General features: G+C 48.8%; 1 protein-coding gene across 1 annotated transcript; it reads right to left on the bottom strand.

Moving 5' to 3' along the window:
* Nucleotides 1–3,252: 3,252 nt before the first annotated feature.
* LOC144255460 (signal-regulatory protein beta-1-like) lies at nt 3,253–20,881 on the bottom strand. The gene is made up of 7 exons (XM_077800165.1): nt 20,809–20,881; nt 12,751–13,104; nt 8,362–8,679; nt 7,523–7,881; nt 5,300–5,323; nt 5,201–5,210; nt 3,253–3,365 (listed from the first exon to the last, which is right to left on the bottom strand). The coding sequence occupies exons 1-7, from the start codon at nt 20,879–20,881 to the stop codon at nt 3,253–3,255; spliced, it is 1,251 nt and encodes a 416-aa protein (XP_077656291.1).
* Between the last annotated feature and the right edge of the window lie 306 nt (nt 20,882–21,187).

Here is a 21,187-nt window from a genome sequence, read left to right as displayed (position 1 = left end):
AGCTGTATTGTAGTGTTGATTTGCATTTCCCTGAGGACTAGGTGTGTTGAAATTTTTTCATATAAATATTGGCCATTTTTGTTTCTTTTTTTGAGATTTTTTTTGTCTTTTTTGCCTCTTTGGTTTTGTGGGTTGTTGTTGTTATTATGACTTAGGTTTTATGTACTGGAGCTCTGTGTATATTCTGAATACTAACCCCCTGTTGGGGGAGTGACTGGAATGATCCTCTCTTCATCATTTCCTTGCTGTGCACCAGATGTTAACTGACAGCATCCCCCTTACTGATTCTTGGTTTTCTTTCTTGCACTTTGGGAGTTTCATTAAAGAAGCTGTCACCAGAACCTACATGAGGGACTGTTGGCCTTAGTTTACTTTAGGATTTGCAAGTTTTCTGGACTATCCTAAGTCTTTAGTCCATTTTGATTCGACTTTTGTGCAGGTTAGAGATGTGGATCTATTTCCACTTTTCTACATATATCTAGCACCCAGTTTTCCCAGCAACATTTGTAAAGAGGCTTTCTTACAAAGTGTCTCTTTAGCACTTTTCTCAAATATCAGATAGCTGTGAGTATGTGGGCTCTGTGTCTTCTATGATTTTACACTGGTCCTCATGTCTATTTGTTGCCAATGCCATGATGTTTTTGTTACTGTAGCTCTATAGTATAATTCCAGGTCAGGTACTCTAATGCCCTCTGAATCATTTCTCTTGCTCAGTATGGCTTTGGCTATTCTGGATCTCTTATTCTTACAAATGAATTAAAGAATTGTTTTTTTCTGATTCTATAAGGAATGTTATTGTCATTTTGATGGAGATTGCATTGAATCTGTGTATTGCTTTTGGTAGTAAGGCCTTTTTGAGATACTAATTCTTCCTATGCAAGAACAGGGGATGTCTTTCCATTTTCAATCATTTCCTTCTTCCATGATCTATAATTTTCAATGTAGGGCTCTTTTACCTCATTGGTTAGATTAGTTCCCATGACTTTTTTTATTTTGAGGTTTATGAATGGGTGTTTTTTTTTCTGTTTGTTCTTTGACTAAATCATTATTGGTGTACTGGAAAGCAATTGATTTATGGGTATAGATCTTGTGTCCGGCTCCTTTGCTGAATTGATTTACAATCTCTAGAAATCATCTGTTGGAGTTTTTTGGGTCCTCTAGTTATAGGATTATGTCATTCACAAGCAGATAGCTTCATTTTTTCCTATTTGTATCTTTAATTTTCATCTCTTGCTTGATTGCTGTCTCTGGTGTGGCTATAGCTAACTATATTGAAGTAGAGTGAGTGGGCAACCTTGTCTTGTACTTAATATTAGATGAAGTGCATTTAATTTTTCTCCATTCAGAATGAAGTGAGCTGTGGCTTTATAATTCATAGCCTTTATAATGCTGAGGCAAGGTTCTTCCATGCTCACCTTCTACAGCATTTGTAACATGAAGAGAAGGTGGGTTTGGTTTTGTTATACGTCTGTTCTCATTTGCTCTCATTTGATTTCTACTTTATTTCCTCGTTGGTCCATTCTATGTTTAAAGAATAGGCAACCAAGATGAAAGTACAGCGAGGAAAGGAAAGGAGGCAATACTGGAAGTGAAACTAAACTGGCCACAAGTGGGTCAGAACAGAAGTAGCTGGCATGGAGTGTGGACACGGATCCCACATGGGGACTTTCCTTTGGCTTCATCTAGTGAAGGTGACCTTAACCACATACATGGGGGCGTGGTGGTGCCCAAAAGGGTGATGGTTATAAAGGGGGCTGATAATTGACCAAGGCAAAAAAGACGCTTGCTTCACAACTTCTATTAATAAGAACCAGGGCAACATGGCTGAAACTCCTCTGGTAAGTTGTTACAAAGCAATAAAACACTAATGCTCAGTGCTTCTTATGTTTCAAATTACTTGTACACCAAGCACTCAATTTATTAGTGTTTACATTCCCTATACATTTAAACTGACATTAACTAATGTTTTCACACTGTAAAGGTGGAAGAACAATCATAATTTTTTTAATCATTATGCAGATGGCTTCCCAGGGTTTGAGTTGCACAGTCGTTTGTACAATCCTGCTCTTCCATGGAGAGTGGTGACTGCCTTTGCTCAGGACAATATGCTGCTCATAAGTGCTAAGGGAGAAAAATCTCTCAGGTGGAGGAGAACTTTTCTTTCTTGGGGTTTGAGGCATATGCCCTAAGTAAAGAGGAGAGAGAATAATTACTCTTATTAAACCAGAATGAGTTTCCTTTAAGGAGCTCAACAAGGCTGGAGAGAAGTCGTAGGCAGAAAAAAGAAATCAAAATAATTCTTGAGAGCAATGACTTGGGGAGTTTGATGGCCAAACCCAAGGCAATGAGGAGAGCCATCGTGACATGTTCAGATTGGGCTTCCTTGTCACATTCTGGGGGGTGTCATGAGTTGGTGCCCAGAGGCAGGTGCCAGGCCCCTGCACAGCACCATGAGTGCAGACTGGGTCGTGAGGCATCGAGGACTGGGCAGGGGAGCAACAGGGGCCCGTGGGCTGGTGGGTGTCCTGGGAGGAGGCATTTGAGCAGAGGCTACAGAGGCTTCTGGGCAGCCCCTTCTCTCAGGCTGAGCACCATGGAGCAGGAAGACGGTGGCAGAGACTGAGGGTCACGGGCAGCAAGGAGTGATGAAGGATCTGTGGGAAACATGTCCACATTCAATTATCTGCTCACCTTTATGACACATCTCCTGAGAGCTGGGAGGTTCTGGTTGGCCCTCCTTGGATGCCTGTCTTGAGGGAACCCACGGTCCCAGGACAGGTCTCAGCTCAGCCTCTCCTGTGTCTGACTGTCCTTCCCTCTCCCTGCAGCTTGGCCACACTGAAGGTCAGAAGGGAGCAGCCCTGAGCAGCCCATCTAGAACTTCTCAACATTGCTGCATATGGTAGACCCTTCCTGCCCATGGACTATTGGACTAATCTTGGGGTAGTCTCCAAGGGACACGCCAAATCTGCTGACCTTCATTGCACCACTTTGGCCCATCATCTCTGGAGCCCCATGCCTCAGTGGACACTCATGCCAAGCCTTGACCTCCTCATCTCCTGCATACCGCACACAATTCCTGGGAGCTGGGGACCCCACAGAAGTTATATGAGATCCTGAGGGTGCTGAGGGATGTGTGCCTGGTTCTCTAGACCCACTGACTCTGCAGCTGTGCACAGGTGGGCTGCACTCCCACTGCCCCCTCCCTTCTTCAGCAACCTGTGGTCCACCCTCCCTCCTGGGGACTTACAATCAGAACTTCTTCTTCCTGTGGATGTAGGTGGCAGAGACACTGATGGCCAGTAGGATCTTGAGGCCAAATAACAGGACTACAAGGTATAGAGCAAGATGATAATTCACACTTCCTGAAATCAAGGGACAGGAGGAGCCATTAGAAGGGAGCCTGGGAGTCCATGCACACCAAGAAGCCTGCACTTGTCCTAGCTGAGGCTCCCTGGGTCCACACCCTCCCTGTCCTGACTGGCCTTGTCAAGCCTAAGGCAGAAGCCTGGCTTATTCCTTATTCCCACTCACCCAACCTCTGGTCCCAGGGTGTCCTCACTAAAGAGAGGTGAAAACGTGTGCTCCATGCACATTGCCCACCCAGCCATGCTGGTCCCTCCTGGATCCTCACCATCCCATGTAGAGGGATTACCATTTCCTCCTCATGAGGAAACTCAGACGTAAGAGTTATAGGAGGGTCACAGCTTAGAGGAATCCAAACCCAGAGGAGCTCCTCCCTGGAGTTCTGTAATATGATACCTTAGAGCATCTTCTTTGGGGCCAAAAGAATGATTCAGTATCTCTGGGCCATGAAAACTATTTTCTTTTTTTAAAAATATTTTTAGATGTTGATGGACCTTTATTTTATTCATTTATTTATATGCAGTGCTGAGAATCGAACCCAGGGCCTCTTCAGACATGCTAGGGAAGCGCTCTACCACTGAGCCATGACCCAGCCCATGAAAACTATTTTCAACGGGGCATGCACATGGGGTGTTGGCCATTCCATAGTGAGAGAGGAGAGCATGGCTGCCCACTCAGTACCATGGATGACCTTAATGACCCTATGTCTCAGGACCTTGGAGCCTGCTAAGGAGATACAGGCTAAATAACAAAATCACTGGCTGAAAAACACTCTCCTGGGTAAAGAAAAAGTTTCTCCTACATGTCAGGGGCCTCAAACTCCATCCAGAAGAGGACACTCCAGGGCTGTGTCCCCTGAAGTCTTTCTGTTGGACACACAAAAACAGATCCTGGGCAGCAGACCTCGGGAATCTTTGCATTTTACCAAGAGCCACGTTTTCAGTTGTTCACACTTTCACCAAAAGTGACCTGGCTTAACCTCAGGAAAGGAATCATGGCGTCTGGTGTTTGAACATAAATTGGGAAATGGTACTAATTAGCCATGACATGTCAGGGCTGCTTCTGGGCAACAGTCCTTTGGGGAAAGACAATGACAAGCTTAACTTATGTTATCAGAAGGTAAAGGTGAATTGTAAGAGCCTGGGGACTTCTCTATAGTATCGTAGATTTTTCTGTCTCCTGGAGCCCGAGGGCAGCAAACACAGAGGACTGGTTCCTGGATGTAATCCTAAGAGTAGCAGGGCTTCAGAGGAGATTGCATTCTCAAGTTCAAGGGCTTTCTCTGTTTGGATAGGGCCCTGATGGGAAGTTGTAGAACACTGAGGTGTAGACTAGGGACCTATGGATGAAAGTCCACAAAGACCTTAGTTGACTCTGGGTTGCTGATCACAGTCACAGCAGGAAGGCCTCAGAGTAACTCTGCTCCACAAATATCCAGTGACATCTTCCATGTTCTATCCCAACAAAAATGCTTCTCCTGCATCATGTAATCCTTACTGCAACCCAGAAGGAAGAAGTGCTGTGGTCCCACATTACAGAAAGGACCTGGGATGCACCAGGCCATGCTTATAGTGGGCTGGCCCTCAGGATGCAGTTTCCATGCAGGTGTCCAGGAGTGTCAAAGAAAGCGGGAGAGTCTCAGACCAATAAATGAAGCCTCCTTCCGCAGAAGCAATAAAAAAAAGATGCATATAAACCCTGAGAAATCAGAATAAAGTAAACAATAAAACACAGAAGAGTAGAAATTCAATAAAATGGAATACAGGGAAGTAATAGAGAAGATCATTGGAACACAAAGTTCATCCCTTTGAAAGGTCAATAACATAGAAAATACCCTTGCAAAACTGATGACAGAGATAGAGAGGGAGAGGAAGAGGGGGAGGGAGAGGGAGAGAGGAAAAGAGAGAGAGAGAGAGAGAGAGAGAGAGAAGAAGAAGAAGAAGAAGAAGAAGAAGGAGGAGGAGGAGGAGGAGGAGGAGGAGGAGGAGGAGGAGGAGAAGGAGGAGGAGGGAGACATTAACCAACTCAAGATATAAAAAGAACTGCAGATCCTAGAGACATTAGAAGGATACTGATGAGATATTAGGAGCACATCTGTAGACACAGATAAAGTTGACACCTTAGATAAAATGGACCAAAAATCCCTCAAGAAGCACAACCTACCCCAGTACACTCAAAATTACATCTAGCCTGTGAATGGCCAAAAAATTCTGAGGGAATTCAAACTTAGAAAAGGACTCATGATGCCCAGGGGGTTTCCTAAGGAGGTTAAAGATGAATTAAATCTAATTTTGGAGCACAGAAAACTGCTATAAAAGGAATTTTCAAAAATTGGAATATACGCCCATCACATTTAATGGTTAGAGAAAATTGTCGTTATTTTATTAACTGGGATAAAGCTGTTGGATTTGTAGAAGAATGTCCTCATCACTGGACCATTCCAGCTGTGGACTCCACTGGCACTCGAGTGCATTCCTGGCTAAGTGACTAGCAGATGGGATCAGCAGCCTCCATGTATCTCCAACTATGATGGAAATTGTCATTCACTTCTCATCATTACTCTTCCTGCAAGAGGGAACAGGGACAGACCAGTGGCCCAGTATTGACCCAGCACATGAGGCCCATGATAAGACATGCTGGAAGGAACCTGGACCTAAAAAGAATCATCTGGCATCCAGACCAGCTGCTAGGACTACACACAGAGATAATTCACATTGGTCCACAGAATGGAGACTTCAGCCAACTGTGGGTCCTTGGGACAATGTTCATGGGAAAGGGAACATGTCCTCAATTAGCTCAAATTTGCATTATAGGCTGTGTTGGCTCTGTCCCCAGGGACTTTATATTTGCCAGAGTAGTGTGGATAGATCTCCAGGTGCAGGGCAAGAAATTATCAGCAACACCCCATTGCTCTCTAGGGCCATCATAGTTTCCCTTTCAATAACTCTTAATGCACACAGTGGTTGAAGGAAAATACACTCAATCAGAAATTTGCATGTTGTCATGATGCATTGAGGGTCATTAATATGGGTCAGTTATCATGAATCAGGAAGCCAATGAGACCGCTGTGGAGACTATGCAAGGTCACCTATGGTCCTGGTCCAAACAGTCTCCACATCCTCAGAGGGTCCTCTCCAAAATTTCATCCATCAGGGACCAGAGTTTTCTAGGTAAGGAGACAGATGTGTATGGAAAATTCCAATATGGAATGGAGGCTGGGCACAGGTTGACAGGGTGAGGAAGAGGGAGAGGCCAGGAGGAAGGAGAACAGAGCAACTGGTAGGTGCAGAGAAGAGAGGCAGGAGAGTAGCACAGGATGGTCCCCTCCTCCCTGCTTATCTTCTTTAATATCTGTTATGTCAGGAGACCCATGGAGAGATGGACCTAGTTCTTCACAGTGGAGACTCTTGGGCTGAGGATGGGGGATTGCAGCTGACTTATAGGCTTATAAATTATTTTTAATAAACATGACTACTACCTTGACCACTATAAAAAATAGAAAAGATATGAAAGAGACCCATCCAGCTGGAGTGGAGACCCCACAGGGAGGTGTCTGCACCCTGCTCCTTCTGGAGGACAGAGACATCCAGCCTACGGCTGCTGGAGGTGGCTGGTTGCCCTTCATGTACCTCCAGGCAGGTGAGCACCATGTCCCCACCCTGGGCACATGAGTTCTGCGGGAGACTGCTCATGTGGTTACAGCTTTCTTCCTTGTTCTCTGGGATGACTGAGGTAGTATCTGTCATGGACACAATTCCATTCTCCAACCAGGTCACATGCAGGCTGGGGGGGGGGGACTTCTTTGGCTGGCAGGTGACAGTCACCTGGTTCTATGGCACTGTGTGTGGGGGGGTAACCTCTAAGTTGGGTAAAGAGAGGAGGAGAGAGAGGGTCATGAGGATGTGACAAGGGTCAGGTGAAGAAGGCAAGTGATGGCGGCCAGGACAGACCCATCCCCCATCCCCCCTTCCTCCTTAGTGTCCCTGTTTGAAGGCCCCATGAGATGTGTGCCCAAACCCACAGAGGAGACCCCCAGAGTGTGGGTGTGGGGCGCTGACTAAGACGCTGCTGTGTTCCCAGGCTCTGGGTGCCCTGGGGGAAGGGGGTCACTGTTCTCACATCACAACACACAGAGTCAAGGTGAAGTTTAAAGCATCCAGTCAGCCAGCGTGGAGGACTCACCAGGGGTGTTGTCAGGGCCTTGCTCCCTGGGGCCAGCAGAGACCTTCAGGGTGTAGCTCCTGGTGGTGGCTGGTTGACCGTCATGCTCCACCCGGCAGGTGAACGTCACATCCTCCCTGTGCCCAGAGGAGTTGACCAGCAGCCAGCTCATCAGATTGAAGGTCCTGTCCTTGTTCTCTGGGCGGGTGGAGCCTGTTTCTGTCCTGGACACATTTCCATTCTCCACCCAGGTCACCTGTAGGCTCTCAGGGTAGAAATGCTTCACCTGGCAGGTGACGTTCACCTGGTTCCCTGCCATGGTGGGCTGTGGGGTGACCTCCACGGTGGGCGGAACTGAAACAGCACAGGGAGAAGCTGTGACCTTATGGGACAGATGCTGAGCTCCTCCCAGCAGGGCAAGGGCCTCCCTCGGGACAGGGCCAGGCATGCAGAGAGGCTCAGACACTGGGGGTTTGCACAGGAGTGAATCACTAACCACACGGCCTGCCACCCACAGGTGCCAAGGGACCAGCAGCTCCCCTGAGGGTAAGTGAGTGAGGCTGACAGGCTGCTGCAGGAAGTGAGCAAATAGATGGAACCTCCCTGCACTTCAAGGCTCGTCTCTGGGAGGAGCTCAGCAGTGGTAGTTGCTGATGTTCAATGAAATGAAGCCACTAGCACATGCTGGCCACATGGTGGAAGTCCACATGTGATGGCAGGGGACAGCACTGCTGGGAGCTACAGCCCAGGCTACTGAGGTCCTGGAACAAGGCCCCTGGGGAGCAGCAGGCTGGATGGGCAGTGTGGGCTGAGGTGGGGATCAGGGTCCTGTACCTCGGATGGTGTCAGACAAGTTGGCTGTCCCACGAAGAGGGCTCCCCTGTAGGGTGACATGGGCCACCTCACAGATGACTTGAGAGTGCACGTCCCCAGGGGCCAGGGTCACCTGGGCTGTGCTGGACACATTGAAGGACACACTTTCTCCCATGGGGTGCACGCTGGTCTGGGTGTGCGGGAGCTCATTCCCATTTTTGAACCACTTGAGGGTGATGTTCCGGGGGGAGAAGCCGTGGGACTTGCAGGTGAAGCTCACCGTCTGCCCAGGTGTGGCCCTGGTCCCAGGACCTGACACCATGGGGGCAGAAGGTCTGGCTGTGAAGGGGATTGACAGACAAGTGAGATGATCGGGAGGCACCTTCTGAGCACAAGTGAGTGACACTGTTAAGGATCGTCTTTGACGTTATTGTTGGTGTTCTTATTTGCTGTCCTGGGGATTGAGCCCAGGTGCATGCTAAGCACATGCTCTGTCACTGGGCTACACCAAAAACGACAAGACAAGATGTTTTTAATGCTCCTAATAAAGCTCTCTGGGTGCTGAGTGTCCCCGTGTGGTGTCCCTACCCTCATGTCCCTGAGTGAGCACAGCTGTCTAGCAACACAGTGAGGAATGTCAGCCCAGGTGCTGCTCCAGGCCTGAGGTCAGAGCCTTCTCTCAGCACCAGAGCATTGCTACCAACTTAGGCCCAGGGAAGAGCTCACTGCCCTGTCTCACTCTTTGTTAACAACTGTGTCCTGCTGGCCTGCCCTGGAATGCTTGACACCAAGGGGAGTCATATTTAGAAACAAATGAAGGGGACAAACCATACCAGGACACCAAAGTGAACATGGGAACCAGCTCTCCATGGTGAGACCTGGCCCAGCACCTCATCTGTGGGATGGGGTGGTTGGCAAATCTCCTCCCAGGCCACACTGAACACTGTTGTCTTTGGATCACACAGAGCTGCCCCTGGAATCTCAGCAAATAGTCAGGCCTGTTGCCCAGAGACTGGGGAGGCTGAGGCAGGGGGACTGCAATTTAAGATCAGACTGGGAAACCTAGACAGAACCTTCCTCAAAATAAATGATGAAATGTGCTGAGGAAGTAGCTCAGTCTTAAAGTACCCCTGGTTTCAATCCTTTTCAAAGCAAAAACAAAACAAAACAAAAAAATAAAAGCCCAGGTCCCTCCTTCTCCAAGACATTGTTCTGTGCAGGATTCATCAACTCAGCCCACTTGTTCCTCTTTCCACCAACATGCCATGGGCCTCACCTGGGCCAAGACCTGGATGTGGGAGGGAGAGGATGAAGGGGTGCTTTCTGAATGTGGGCTTCCCTGGGTCACTTGGCATTGGAGTCACAGGTCACTAAACAGGGATGAGTTCATAACTGATGGCTAATTACAAGAGATGCAGACCCAGGCCCCTGAGCAGGTCCTGAGGGCCCTCAGGGGAGAGCATCAGGAGGCTGCTTTCCTGTGGACAGGTCCTCAGACGGGTCCCTTGGTGTCTCCAGATTGCTCACCACCACCCAGCACCTTCTACAGCTGTCGCCAGGCAGCAAATATCATGAAGGTTTCTATCAGCAAATATTGACCTCCCTGCCTGACATGCCCAACACTTACAGAGCACAATGTGTAGGGTGTCACTGAAAAAGTGGAGTCACCCAGACCCCAGCAGCATGGAAGTCCTTACAGGGGATAAGGACTCTAGTCAGTGGCCTCTTATCAAGAGCTGCTCAGCATCCTGAAGCTGGCCTGAGCCCTCAGAGCCTCTCAGCCCTTGATAACCACCTGCCCAAGAAGAGGTCCTAGTGAGATCCCATTATAGGATAAGGCTTAGAGAGGGGCATGGCTGGCCACGGGCACCAGGCTGGGGGAGAGGGAAGAGATCAGACTCCTGTCATCCACACCTGTTCTTTTTCTGGTCAGTCTCAGTGTCCCTTTTGTAGAAAATGATGGCAAGGGACAGCGCTGGCATGCAGTAGGAGCCTAATAAATGACACCTGTGCCTGTATCATCACTCCTTCTGGAACCACACATTCATTAGAAGAAACAGCAACAAATGGAGTGGGGACCCCAGGAAAAGCCTCCATCCTGTTCCTGCAGCCCCCAGGAGAACGTGGGTGAGAGGAGGAGCAGACACCACAGGATGACGGGGCTCCGCCTGTTTCCCTGCCCCCCCCCAGGGACTGAGAGTCTACCCAGGGCCTCAGGGTGCTCAGCAGGAACCAGCACTGAGCTGCACCCCCGCCCTCTCCCTGTGTTCTTAAGAGTCCCCACAGGAAACAAGGTGGCAAAGTGCTTCTCACATCATGAACAGCATCACAGGGGTTTCATCCAGAGAAGCTGTTTCCATAAAGAGGGGCTCTGTGAAGGGACAAGGGACAGATGCCTCAGTGACATTCTGGGTCACCAAGGCAGGGAGGGCTGTGTGCTGAAGAGCCAGGGCACAGTGGCTCCAGACACCTATTTGATGGGGTCCTGGGCTGACCCTGGACGTGAGCGGGATGTGTAGGGAAACCTGCCACAGGCCCAGGGAGCTGAGCTCAGCACGTGCTGTTCTGAAACTTCTGCACACAAGAAGGGTTCCCGCGCTCTCCTTCATGACCAGAGGGAGACACCAGCTTTCTCTCTGTGTCTTCAGAACATCCCAGGGGTTGTCCAGGGCTTGCCCGCCCTGGCCGTGAAACAGAACCTTAGACCCACGGCAGACATTTTAAAGCAAAATTTCTAGGTGAAGCCTGGGTCTGGGCAAACTTGTCTTCAGTTTCCCATGTGATATCTAGACACAGCAAGTGGGGCGTCCCTGATCCCACCCACCGTGACAACAAGACCAGCTACAATATCCCCATAGGTTGAAGTCCTTTGCCCTTGTTCAAACAACAGAGTAGCTCTGAGTGTGCTGATCTCCCTGTGGAAGGAGACCATGGCCGACGTTCAAGAGTTTTGTTGTTGTTGTTCTAATTAGTTATACTTGACAGCAGAATGCATTTCAGTTCCTTATACACAAATGGAGCACAGCTTTTCATTTCTCTGGTAGTACACGATGTAGACTGGCACCATGTGTGCAGTCACGCATGTCTCTAGGGTAATGATGTCTGTCTCATTCCACCAACGTTCCTACACCCATGTCCCCAACCCTCCCCTCCATCCCCTTTGCCCAATCGAAGTTCCTCCATTCCTCGCATGCCCCCCGACCCCGTTATGGATCAGCATCCACTTATCAGGGAGAACATTCGGCCTTTGGTTTTGGGGATTGATTTATTTTGTTTAGCATGGTATTCTCAATAGAGGTTCCCCACTCACTGTGGGCTTCAGGGTGTGAATGTGAGTGTCGTCCTGAACCTTGGGAGAAGGAGGAGGAGCAGAGACTCTGCTCCCTGCCCAGTGGGTCAGGTCAGGGTCTGTGTTGAGCCCCTCCTGTGCCCTGGCTCCTCTGTGGGGACAGTGTCTATTCCCAGGGCAGCAGGAGCCTGGGCTGGAGTCAGGTTGGGCTCTGTCCCCTCCTGGCATTAATGTGCTGTGAGAGAGAGGGCCTGCTGGGCCTCCAGCTCCCCAGGGTCAACAGGGGTGGGCACAGGTGTGAAGGTCCATGTGTGCTGACCACCTCAGCCTCATGGCTTAGGAAGGGCATGCAGGGCCTCTTGTAGGAACCACACAGTGAGCACCTGTGCTTCCTGAACTGGGACCCCTGTGTCACCCAGATGGGGAACGTTGCCTGGTGAGTGACCCAGCTCTGCTCCTGCCCTGCAGGGCCTGGAGGGCTGGTCCCTGAGACACAGGGATTTACAGGCAGACCCAGGGCAAAGGCTCCAACCTCTTGGCAGCTCCTCCACCAGGGCCCCAGGTCTACAGGGAACCTGAGCCTGTCAGAATCCTCTCAGGTGCTGTTCCAGGAGGGGAAGGAAGGAAAGCATGCCCTGCCCCCTCCCTGCTCTGGAGGCCTGGTCCTCAGGGAGGGGCAGAAATTTCCCTACTGTTTCATAGCAGTCAGAGCACAGATTGGCACAAGGGATACCTTCACACTGGCAAAAAGAGAAGGCTCACCCCCACGGGGCAGTGCTTTCTAAAGGCAGCAGACACAGTCTGGCTCTGTGATTGGCAAGTCCCTCAAACCCTCAGAGCCCTCAGCTGGGGAGCCACAGGGCAGGCCAGACTGGAAAAGGTCAGGGCTGTGGAGCAGGCAGGTGAGGGGTGCAGATGCCCCCCATTTACCAGCCATGGAGCCTGGACCAAATAGCACGGCCTCCACAGGCCTCTGCCTCCCTGACCTGCAGAAGGGGTGACCGCAGGTCATGACATGAGCACCCAGTGCTGCTCCTGCTTCTCAGCTGTGGCCCCCAGGGTGGAGGGCGTGACCCTGACCTCCTGTCCCACTCCAGGGAGGAGGAGGCAGCTGCACTCACCTCGCACAGACAACTCGGTGCCTCCTCCAGACTTATACTCCTTATCAACAGGGGTCGATTTCTGGAACTTCACACAGTAGTAGGTGCCGGCGTCTGCTGGGGTGACATTACTGATGCGGATGGAAAAGTCCCTGTTGTCCCTCTTTGTGGCATCTGAGAGATTTGTGACTCGGGGGAAGTGGCCTTCCTTGGTGTTGTAGATCAACTCCCGGCCTGGCCCTGCCCCCTTAAACCACCAATGGGGACCCACGGGGAGCAGGGAGGTCACAGTGCAGTGCAGAGTGGCCGACTCTCCAGCAGCGACAGACACTGACTTCTCAGGCTGGATCACCTGCAGCTCCTGTGCAGCCGCTCCTGGGGGAGACACAGGGTGGTCATTGCTCATCCTGGGGATCCCCTTGGTTTATCACGTGGTATCAGCAAAGCCTGTCACTGACTGAGTGCCCACAGAGTGGCCTTGAGCTCAGCACAGGGCGTGTCCTCACACTGAGCCTCCCCTGGCCTGCACCTCCACACTGTGAGTCACCTGCCCCTGAGGCCCAGAGCCCTGAGCAAGGTGGAGGGAGGGGACTTGAGGGCCTGAGCCCTCCCCTGAGCTCTCATGTGTCACCAACTGTTTGTTGATCTTCCCTTTCTGACCACAAGGTTTCTGGCACTTCATGGACCAAGACATTGTGTGGGGTCCTGTGGCTCTTGGGTCTCCTGAGTTTGGGGGAAGTGGTGGGTACAGTTCATGGGACATGCATTTGACATGAGTCTCTGCTCAGGTTCCCTGTTCCACAGAGATTCCAGCTCATGATGGGGTTCCCTCCTTCAGCCTGGAGTGATCATGGTGCATACAGCAATGAATGTGAAGCTCAAGTAAGAAATGAAGCATTGCTGAAGCCCCTCACATCTCTCCCCACAGTACAACCACCTTGTGTAAGTTTCTAATGCTGCTGAGACAAAGCACTGCACACCTTGTGCCTACAGCAACAGAAATCTATCTGTTATGGTCATGAACATCAGAAGACAAATTCTCTGTCACTGGGCCTCCACCCAGGGGTCCTCGTGAGAGCTGTTTCCTTAGGAGGCTGTTCCCTGCTCTCCACACCCAGGGGGCTGCCTGGGCTGCTTCCCCCTGTTTCCCATCCTCCTGTCCCTCCTCCCTCTTGCCTCCGTGATCCGTGGGCAGGTGGGCAGAGGGTAAGAGCTAGGGAAGGACATGGCATGGGGGAGGCAAGAGGGCAGAACAATGAGGATAAATCTCCACATACAGGAGGAGGAGCCTATCCACCGTGGCCAGCGTGTGGTGTGTGGTGTTTGTGAGAAAGATAATTTGTTCTCTTTCCTCTTGACCTCACTGGTCCCCCTCCCAAGGACAGTCCTGCATGACATCCGTCAATGGAGTTTCTGCTGCTCTGCGGGCAGCCCAGTCTCTGCTGCTTCCTGGATGCTGCTGATCCCCACCACCCACCGCACCCATGGCTGCCATCCAGGGTGACGGGTGGCTCCTGGTACAAGGGAACAGGGGAAGGAGCAATTTGAGCCCTCTCTCCTACAGACGCCCGAAGAAATAATTTGAGGTTACAAATCTCCCTGGGCAATGTGCTTGGACTTTGAAGTGCTGCTACCAGTGACAGGCTAGGAGCCTCTCCTCCCTTAACTTAAACTGTCACAAAATAAAATAATTAAAAACACAGTTGAGACCACCGTTGCTCCCCTGGATGACCACCCTAGCCCCTCCGCATTACTCAACTTTGGGTAGCTGTGACTAAAGTACTTGACAAGAACAACTTGGTGGAGGAAAGGTTATTGGGGGCTCACAGTTTCAGAGGTCAGTTCCCCTTAAGCTGGCACCAAGGCAGGTCGTCCATGGCAGGAGGGCGTGTGGTGGACACCTGCTCAGTCCATGGCAGCCAGGGTGGGAAGCCAGGATCATGGAGGACACATGAGTGTCCAGGGCCAAAATATCATCCTGTAGGCATGTCTCAATGACCTGCTGCCCCCAGCAAGTCCCCACCTGCCTATGGGTATGACCCATTCAAATCACAGTTCCAAAAAATGGATCAACACCTGGATCAGGTTGAGGTTCCATGATTTGTCATTTCCTCTCTGACCCTGCTGCGTTGCTGAACACAGGAGCTTTCCAGGGAACCCCTCACACACAAACCGTAATCCCCTCTGAGTCTCACTGCTGTACCCTACAGAGGAGGGCATGCCCCACAGTGGCCACCCTAGACCACCAGGGACTTGCCAGGTAGACATTCAAAGAGAAAGGGGGAGATTTGTCCACCAGCAGGTATTAGCCATGTGGAAGGTTTTGTTTAAGAGGACAAATAATGGATGAAGGGAAAGATTATCCTTTGGTGGTGTCACCCTAGGGACAGGCTATTCCTTGGAGTCACCAGATCTTTCTCTTTCTTCTTAGAGGCAGGGACTGAACACCACTGCTGAGGTAGGTAAAGGCATAACACAGGGGGAAAGAGAGGGGAGAGGCTGCCACTTTAGACACCTGCTAAGTCAAAAGCAGCCAAAAGGAACTTAAACCTTGTGCTCTGAGCTCATGGAAAATCTAGTAAACATGATGGCAGCCTTAGGCTACTTTTTAAGTTAAAAATATAATACAGGGGAGAAAATAAGCAGGAATAAAGAGCATAGGTAACCTCTTAGTATAGTTATGTAATAAATGCAGTAGTGTAGAGGCATGCATACTATGTGACTAAGCCAACTCCAACTTTCATAATTTGGCTTGATTGGAAACCCTAAATTTATAGGTTACACTTTTATATTAAATATTTTATACAACAAACAATATCATACGATATAAAGCATGCTGATTTTGTTTTGTGTGACTACAATATAGTTGGAAATAGCCTACATGTACCAATTCTCAAAATTTCATGTCCTTCAGCAATAAGAAGAATTAAATTATAGTTATAGGTGAGAATAAACTAAGACACGATGTCCCCTATAATCTTTAGAAACAACTAAATATAAAACAGAAAAAAAATATAGGCATTTATTTGAAGCCTTGCCAATATTTCCCACAGTTGTGGTCTCATGGCTATAAAAGCCCACTCCAGAGTGGGCAAGGAGCTCTAACATAAGGAATAATAAGTTAAAACAAATGTTCCTTTGGGGGACTTAAAGGTGACTGGATGAACAAACCCCTATAAACCCACAAGTGAAACAGTTCCTATAGGGAGGTTCCACGGTGGCCAAGCAGAGGGGCCAGCACTCACTCCTCACAAAGAAGAACCAGGCCACAGGTGGGCACTGCGTTTGAGGAGAATGATGTGGAGAATGCTGGGCCTCAGCAGGGAGAGACTGAGCCACGTGGGACTCGGAGACCCTGGACAAGACCACAGGAAGAGGGACAAGGAGGTACTCGAATCACTCACTGGAGAGCACATGGCCTCCTGGATACCTGGGGCTAGAAACCTGGACCTCCATGTGTGGAACTGGGTCCCTCTCACCCTGCACAAAAGTCAACTCAAAGTGGATCAAAGACCTGGGGAAGAAGAGCAGAAACTCAGAAACTGCTAGAAAAAAATGTAGAACCAACACTTCAACATATCAGCCCAGGGGTTGACTTCCTTAAAAAGACTCCTAAAGCATAAGAAATTAAACCAAAAATCAATAAATGGGATGCAAATTAAAAAGCTTCTACAGAGCAAAAGAAACAATTAATTGCATGGAGAGACATCCTAGAGAACAGGGAATCTTCACCACCTGCTCCTCAGATAGGGCAGTAATATCCAGAATAGATAAAGGACTCAAAAATCTTAACACCTGAAATAAATAAATAAATAACCCAATTAATACATGGCATAAGAACTCGACACTTCTCAAAAGAAGAAATACAAATTTCTTAATAAATATGTGAAAGAGTGTTCAACATCTTTAGCAATCGGGGAAATGCAAATCCAAACCACACTGTGTGGGGCTGGTGTTGTGGCTCAGTGGTAGAGCACTGCCTATCACAAGTGAGGTTCAGTCCTCAGAACCGCATAAAAATAAATAAATAAAAGTATTGTGTCCATCTACAACTAAAAATTAAAGAAAAAAAACTACACTGTGATTTCATCTCACTCCTGTCAGAATGCCAAATACCAAATATACCAATAATAAGTGTTGGTGAGGATGTGGGAAAAGGTGACTCATACATTGCTGGTGGGACTGCAAATGAGGGCAACTACCGTGGAGAGCAGAGATTCAACAAAGTGGGATGAAGGAAGGAGGAGGATGGGAATGGGAAAGACAGTGGAATGAATCGGACATAACTTTCCTATGTTTATATATGAATACGCGACCAGTGTAACTCCACATCACGTTCAACCATGTGAATGAGAAGATATACTCCTTGTATGTGCAATATGTCAAAATACACTTTATTGTCGTGTTTTAACTTAAAGGAACAAATAAACATAAAACAAAAATCTGGGAACAAAGCCATCATATGACCCAACTATCCCACTCTTTGGTATATATTCAAAAATCTAAAATCAGCATAATATAAGGTTACAGCCTCATCAGTATTTATAGCAACATGATTCACAATATCCAAGCTATAAAGCCAAACTCATTGCCTGTCTCCAGATGAATGGATAAAGAAAATGGAGTAATACTCAACCTTAAAAACAAATGAAATTATGGCATTTGCCAGTAAATGGATGAAACTAAAAACCATGATGCTGGATGAAAAAAGCCAGATCCAGGAAGTCATAAATGTGTCCTCTGATATGTGGAAACTAATCCAAAATAAAAGAGATCAGTGGAGCCTAGGAAGGGGATGGGGGAGAGGGGGACTTAATAAGGGAAGAACAGAGGAATGAGTCTGAACTAACTTTCCTATGAACATGTGAATACCCCACAGTGAATCTCAGCCTTGTGTAAACCGACAAGGCACTGATTTTTAAAAACTGTTTTAGGAGGTACCAAGGATTGAACTCAGGGACACCCAACCACTGAGCCACACCCCAGCCCTATTTTGTATTTTATTTAGAGACAGGGTCTCACTGAGTCGCTTAGGGCCTCTCTTTTGCTGAGGCTGGCTTTGAACTCATCATCTTCCTGGGATTACAGGTATGTGCCATCACACCCAGCATATGTAGTAAGTTATAATACATGGGGACGCTCAGGAAAATATCTGGCAGCACATTGTTAGTGAACACCGAGTACAGCCAGAGATCCAGTTCTGGCTGTATGAGTGGTATAACAGGTGATAATTCTTTCTCTACTGGTGACTCTGTTTTCAATTGTTTTTCTGCAATTAGCCTCCACTGAGAAGCAGAGTAGTTCAACATGGTTAAAAGAAAGCAATCTGGGGGTGTGGGGTCACAGCTCACGGGTTAAGTCATGTACTGAGCATGCACATGGGCCTGGGTCAATCCACAGTCTCAGAAAACAAGAAAGAAAGAACAAAGACATTTGGAACTGGCTGGTCTGGATTTGAATCCCAGCTACTGCACTGCCTGGGGAAGGGGACAGTGGGCAAGTTCCCTTCTCTGCCTGTTCCCTTCTGCAGCTAGAGGATGATGCAACCACGGGTCACAGAGGGCTGTCCTGGGGCTAGACTAGCTACAGCACACAGTGCTAACCCTGTGCCTGCCCAGGGGAAGGCTCACTCGGTGACCTGGGTGCTCATTTGGGTGCAGTGTAACTGGAATCACTTTAGGTGGAGTCTGCCCCTTAGGACTTGTAAGGTGGCATCACAACAGGACCACAGTGGGGAACCAGGAGGGTTGAGGGGTCTCAGTGTAGGCTTCATGGCCAAAGAAGGGGAGGGAGGGAAGCAACCTGTGGGAGCTGTGAGCAGGGGCTGTCCTGGACTCTGCCAAGAGAAGCCCTCCAGCCCTTCCTGTCCTGGGAAGAGGGAAGTTAAGGTCTCTGCAGGAAAGTCCAGAGGGTCTGGGAAAGGTGGGCATGGTGGTCACACCTGCAATCCCGGCTACTCAGAGACTGAGGCAGGAGGATTGCAAGTTCAAGGCCAGCCTCCACAACTTAGGGAGATGCTCTCTCCAATTAGAACACCCTGATTCCATCCCCAACATTGAAAGAAATAGGCAGGAAGAGAGAGAGAGAAGAAAAAGGAGAAGGAGGAGGTGCATAGTGAGGTCACTAAGGTTAAGTGAAGTCACAATCCAACATGACTCTGCCGTTTCAAAAGGACACAATGCCCAGAGGCACATAAGGAGAGACCCCCAGTTCTCACACACAGAGGAGATGCCAGGCACCACCACTGAGAGGCCTCAGAGGAAGCAAACTGCCAAAGTCTGGACCTTGCACTTCCAGACTTCAGAACCTTGAGAAAAGATCTGGCAGCACATTGTCACTTTGTTATGACAGCCCTACCAAGGAGCAGTTCCCATGAAGCAGAAAATGAGAAACTTCTTAAAGAGGAAGAGGTTTCTGGGCATGAAGGCACCCAGCTGTAGCCAAAGCAACTTGGGTATCTCAGATACTGCATTAATCTCAAGGATACAGAAAGAATTCAAAAAACTTAACACTCAAAAAATAAATAGCCCAATTAATAAATGGGCAAAGAAACTGACCAGACACTTCACAGAAGAAGAAATGGAATCAGTCAACAAATTTATGAAAAAAATGTTCAACTTCTCTAGCAATTAAAGAAATGAAAATCAAAACTACTCTAAGATTTTATCTTGCTTCAGTCAAAATGGCAATTATCAAAAGTTCAAAAGTAATGATAAATGTTGGCGAGGATGTGAGGGAAAAAGGTGCACTCCTACACACTGCTGGTGGGACTGCAAATTGGTACAACCACTCTGGAAAGTAGAAAGGAGGTTCCTCAGAAAACTTGGAATGGAACCACATTTGACCCAGTTATCCCACTCCTTAGTTTATACCCAAAGGATTAAAAGTCAGCATACTACAGTGACACAGCCACATCAATGTTTAATTCATAATTCATAGTAGCTAAGCTATGGAACCAACCTAGGTGCCCTTCAACAGATGAATGGATAAAAAAGTGTCCCAGGCTTATATACACAATGGGATATTACTCAAGCATAAAGAAGAATGAAATTATGGCAACTCCAGTAAATTGATGGAACTGGAGACTATCATGCTCAGTGTAATAATCCAATCCCAATGCCAAATGTTCTCTCTGATAGATGCTAGCACACCACAAGGGAGGGTGGGGAGGGAAGAATAGAAGTTCATCAGATTCGAAAATGGAAATAAAGGGAAAGAAGAGGGGATGGGAATGGGAAAGACAGTAGATGAATTGGTCATAAGTCTCCTGTGTTCATATGTGAACACGCGACCAGTGCGACTCCACATCATGTACAACCACAAGGGTGGGAAGGTATACTCCAGGTATGTATGACATGTCAAAAGACATCCTACCATCATTTATAACTTAAAAGAACTAATAAAAAATTTTAAATGGGGGGGTGGGGAGATAAAATATAAAAATAAAAACATAAGAAGGGTTGGGAATATAGCTAGGTGTAGAGTACTTGTGGGCCCAAGCCCCAGTACCAAAAAAAAGGGGGGGGGAGAGAAAAAGAGAGAGAGAGAGAGAGAGAGAGCCGAGGAATGAATGTGAAGACCTAGTTCACAGCAGAGGAAGAAGCTGGGGCAGAGGGAAAGTGAGGCACCGCGCAGGGGAAGGATGGAGGCTGAGCTTCCGCAGGCTCCACATCAACTTCGGACCCAGACGGTTTGGGGCTGAGAGCCAGGCAGACTTCAGCTGCCTCTGAGCTCCTTCCATGGCCTTGGGAAGGTCACCTTGCCTCTTGGGGTCTCAAGAGTTATCAGGATATAAAGATTGATCTTCCTGGAAATGTATTTTGTGAGCTGAAGTATTATAATATGCAGGTGATTCTTGTCACTGCTGTGTGAAGCATCAGCTGATGTGACGCCTCTGGCCCCAGCTGCAGGGGAGGCCTCCCAGAGACAGAGCTCAGGACCCTTGGTCTGGGCTCCAGAGAATGCCCTGTCCCAGCCTCCATGGCAGAGCCTGTGCTTGTCCTGAGTCCCTGGGAGTCCATGGGCAGAACTGACCCAAGGGCCAGGACAGAGGACTCTCCCCAGACAGTGCTCACTCACCTGTGAGTCCCAGCAGGAGGGTCAGCAGCAGGACAGGACAGGGACGCTGGGGCCAGGAGGCAGGCGCAGACATGGTGGAGCCCTGAGGAGCCTGCTCTGTCCCAGGGTCTGTGCTGGGAGATCCCTGCTCTGCTCTATGGAGAGAACTGACACTCTGCCTCCCTAGTTGCAAGAGGAAGTGACAGTGACAGAGTGGCAGGCAATTTGCTTCAAGATTGTGAAATAGAAACCAGGAGCACAGACAGCAAAGGTTAAGGGGGTGTTGTGCTGCATCTTTAGAAGAAATTGGACGGGCCTCGAGGAACAAGGCCTCCCTAGGCCTGCACTGGTCCACTAGGCCCCTCGTGGCTTCCTGGGCCTTAGTGATGGTCTTTGGGAG

The sequence above is a fragment of the Urocitellus parryii genome, chromosome 6 (assembly GCF_045843805.1).
Source record: "Urocitellus parryii isolate mUroPar1 chromosome 6, mUroPar1.hap1, whole genome shotgun sequence".
In the NCBI taxonomy this organism is placed as follows: domain Eukaryota; kingdom Metazoa; phylum Chordata; class Mammalia; order Rodentia; family Sciuridae; genus Urocitellus; species Urocitellus parryii.
This window is presented reverse-complemented; position numbering and strand designations above follow the sequence as displayed.

Coding starts and splice junctions, on each gene's coding strand:
- LOC144255460 (XM_077800165.1), bottom strand. CDS start 20,881: ATGTCTGCGCCTGCCTCCTGGCCCCAGCGTCCCTGTCCTGTCCTGCTG. Junction 7,882..8,361: donor CTTGTCTGACACCATCCGAG/GTACAGGACCCT, acceptor GTGCTGTTTCAG/TTCCGCCCACCGTGGAGGTC. Junction 5,324..7,522: donor CCTCCACGCTGGCTGACTGG/ATGCTTTAAACT, acceptor TCCTCCTCCTCC/TCCTTCTTCTTCTTCTTCTT.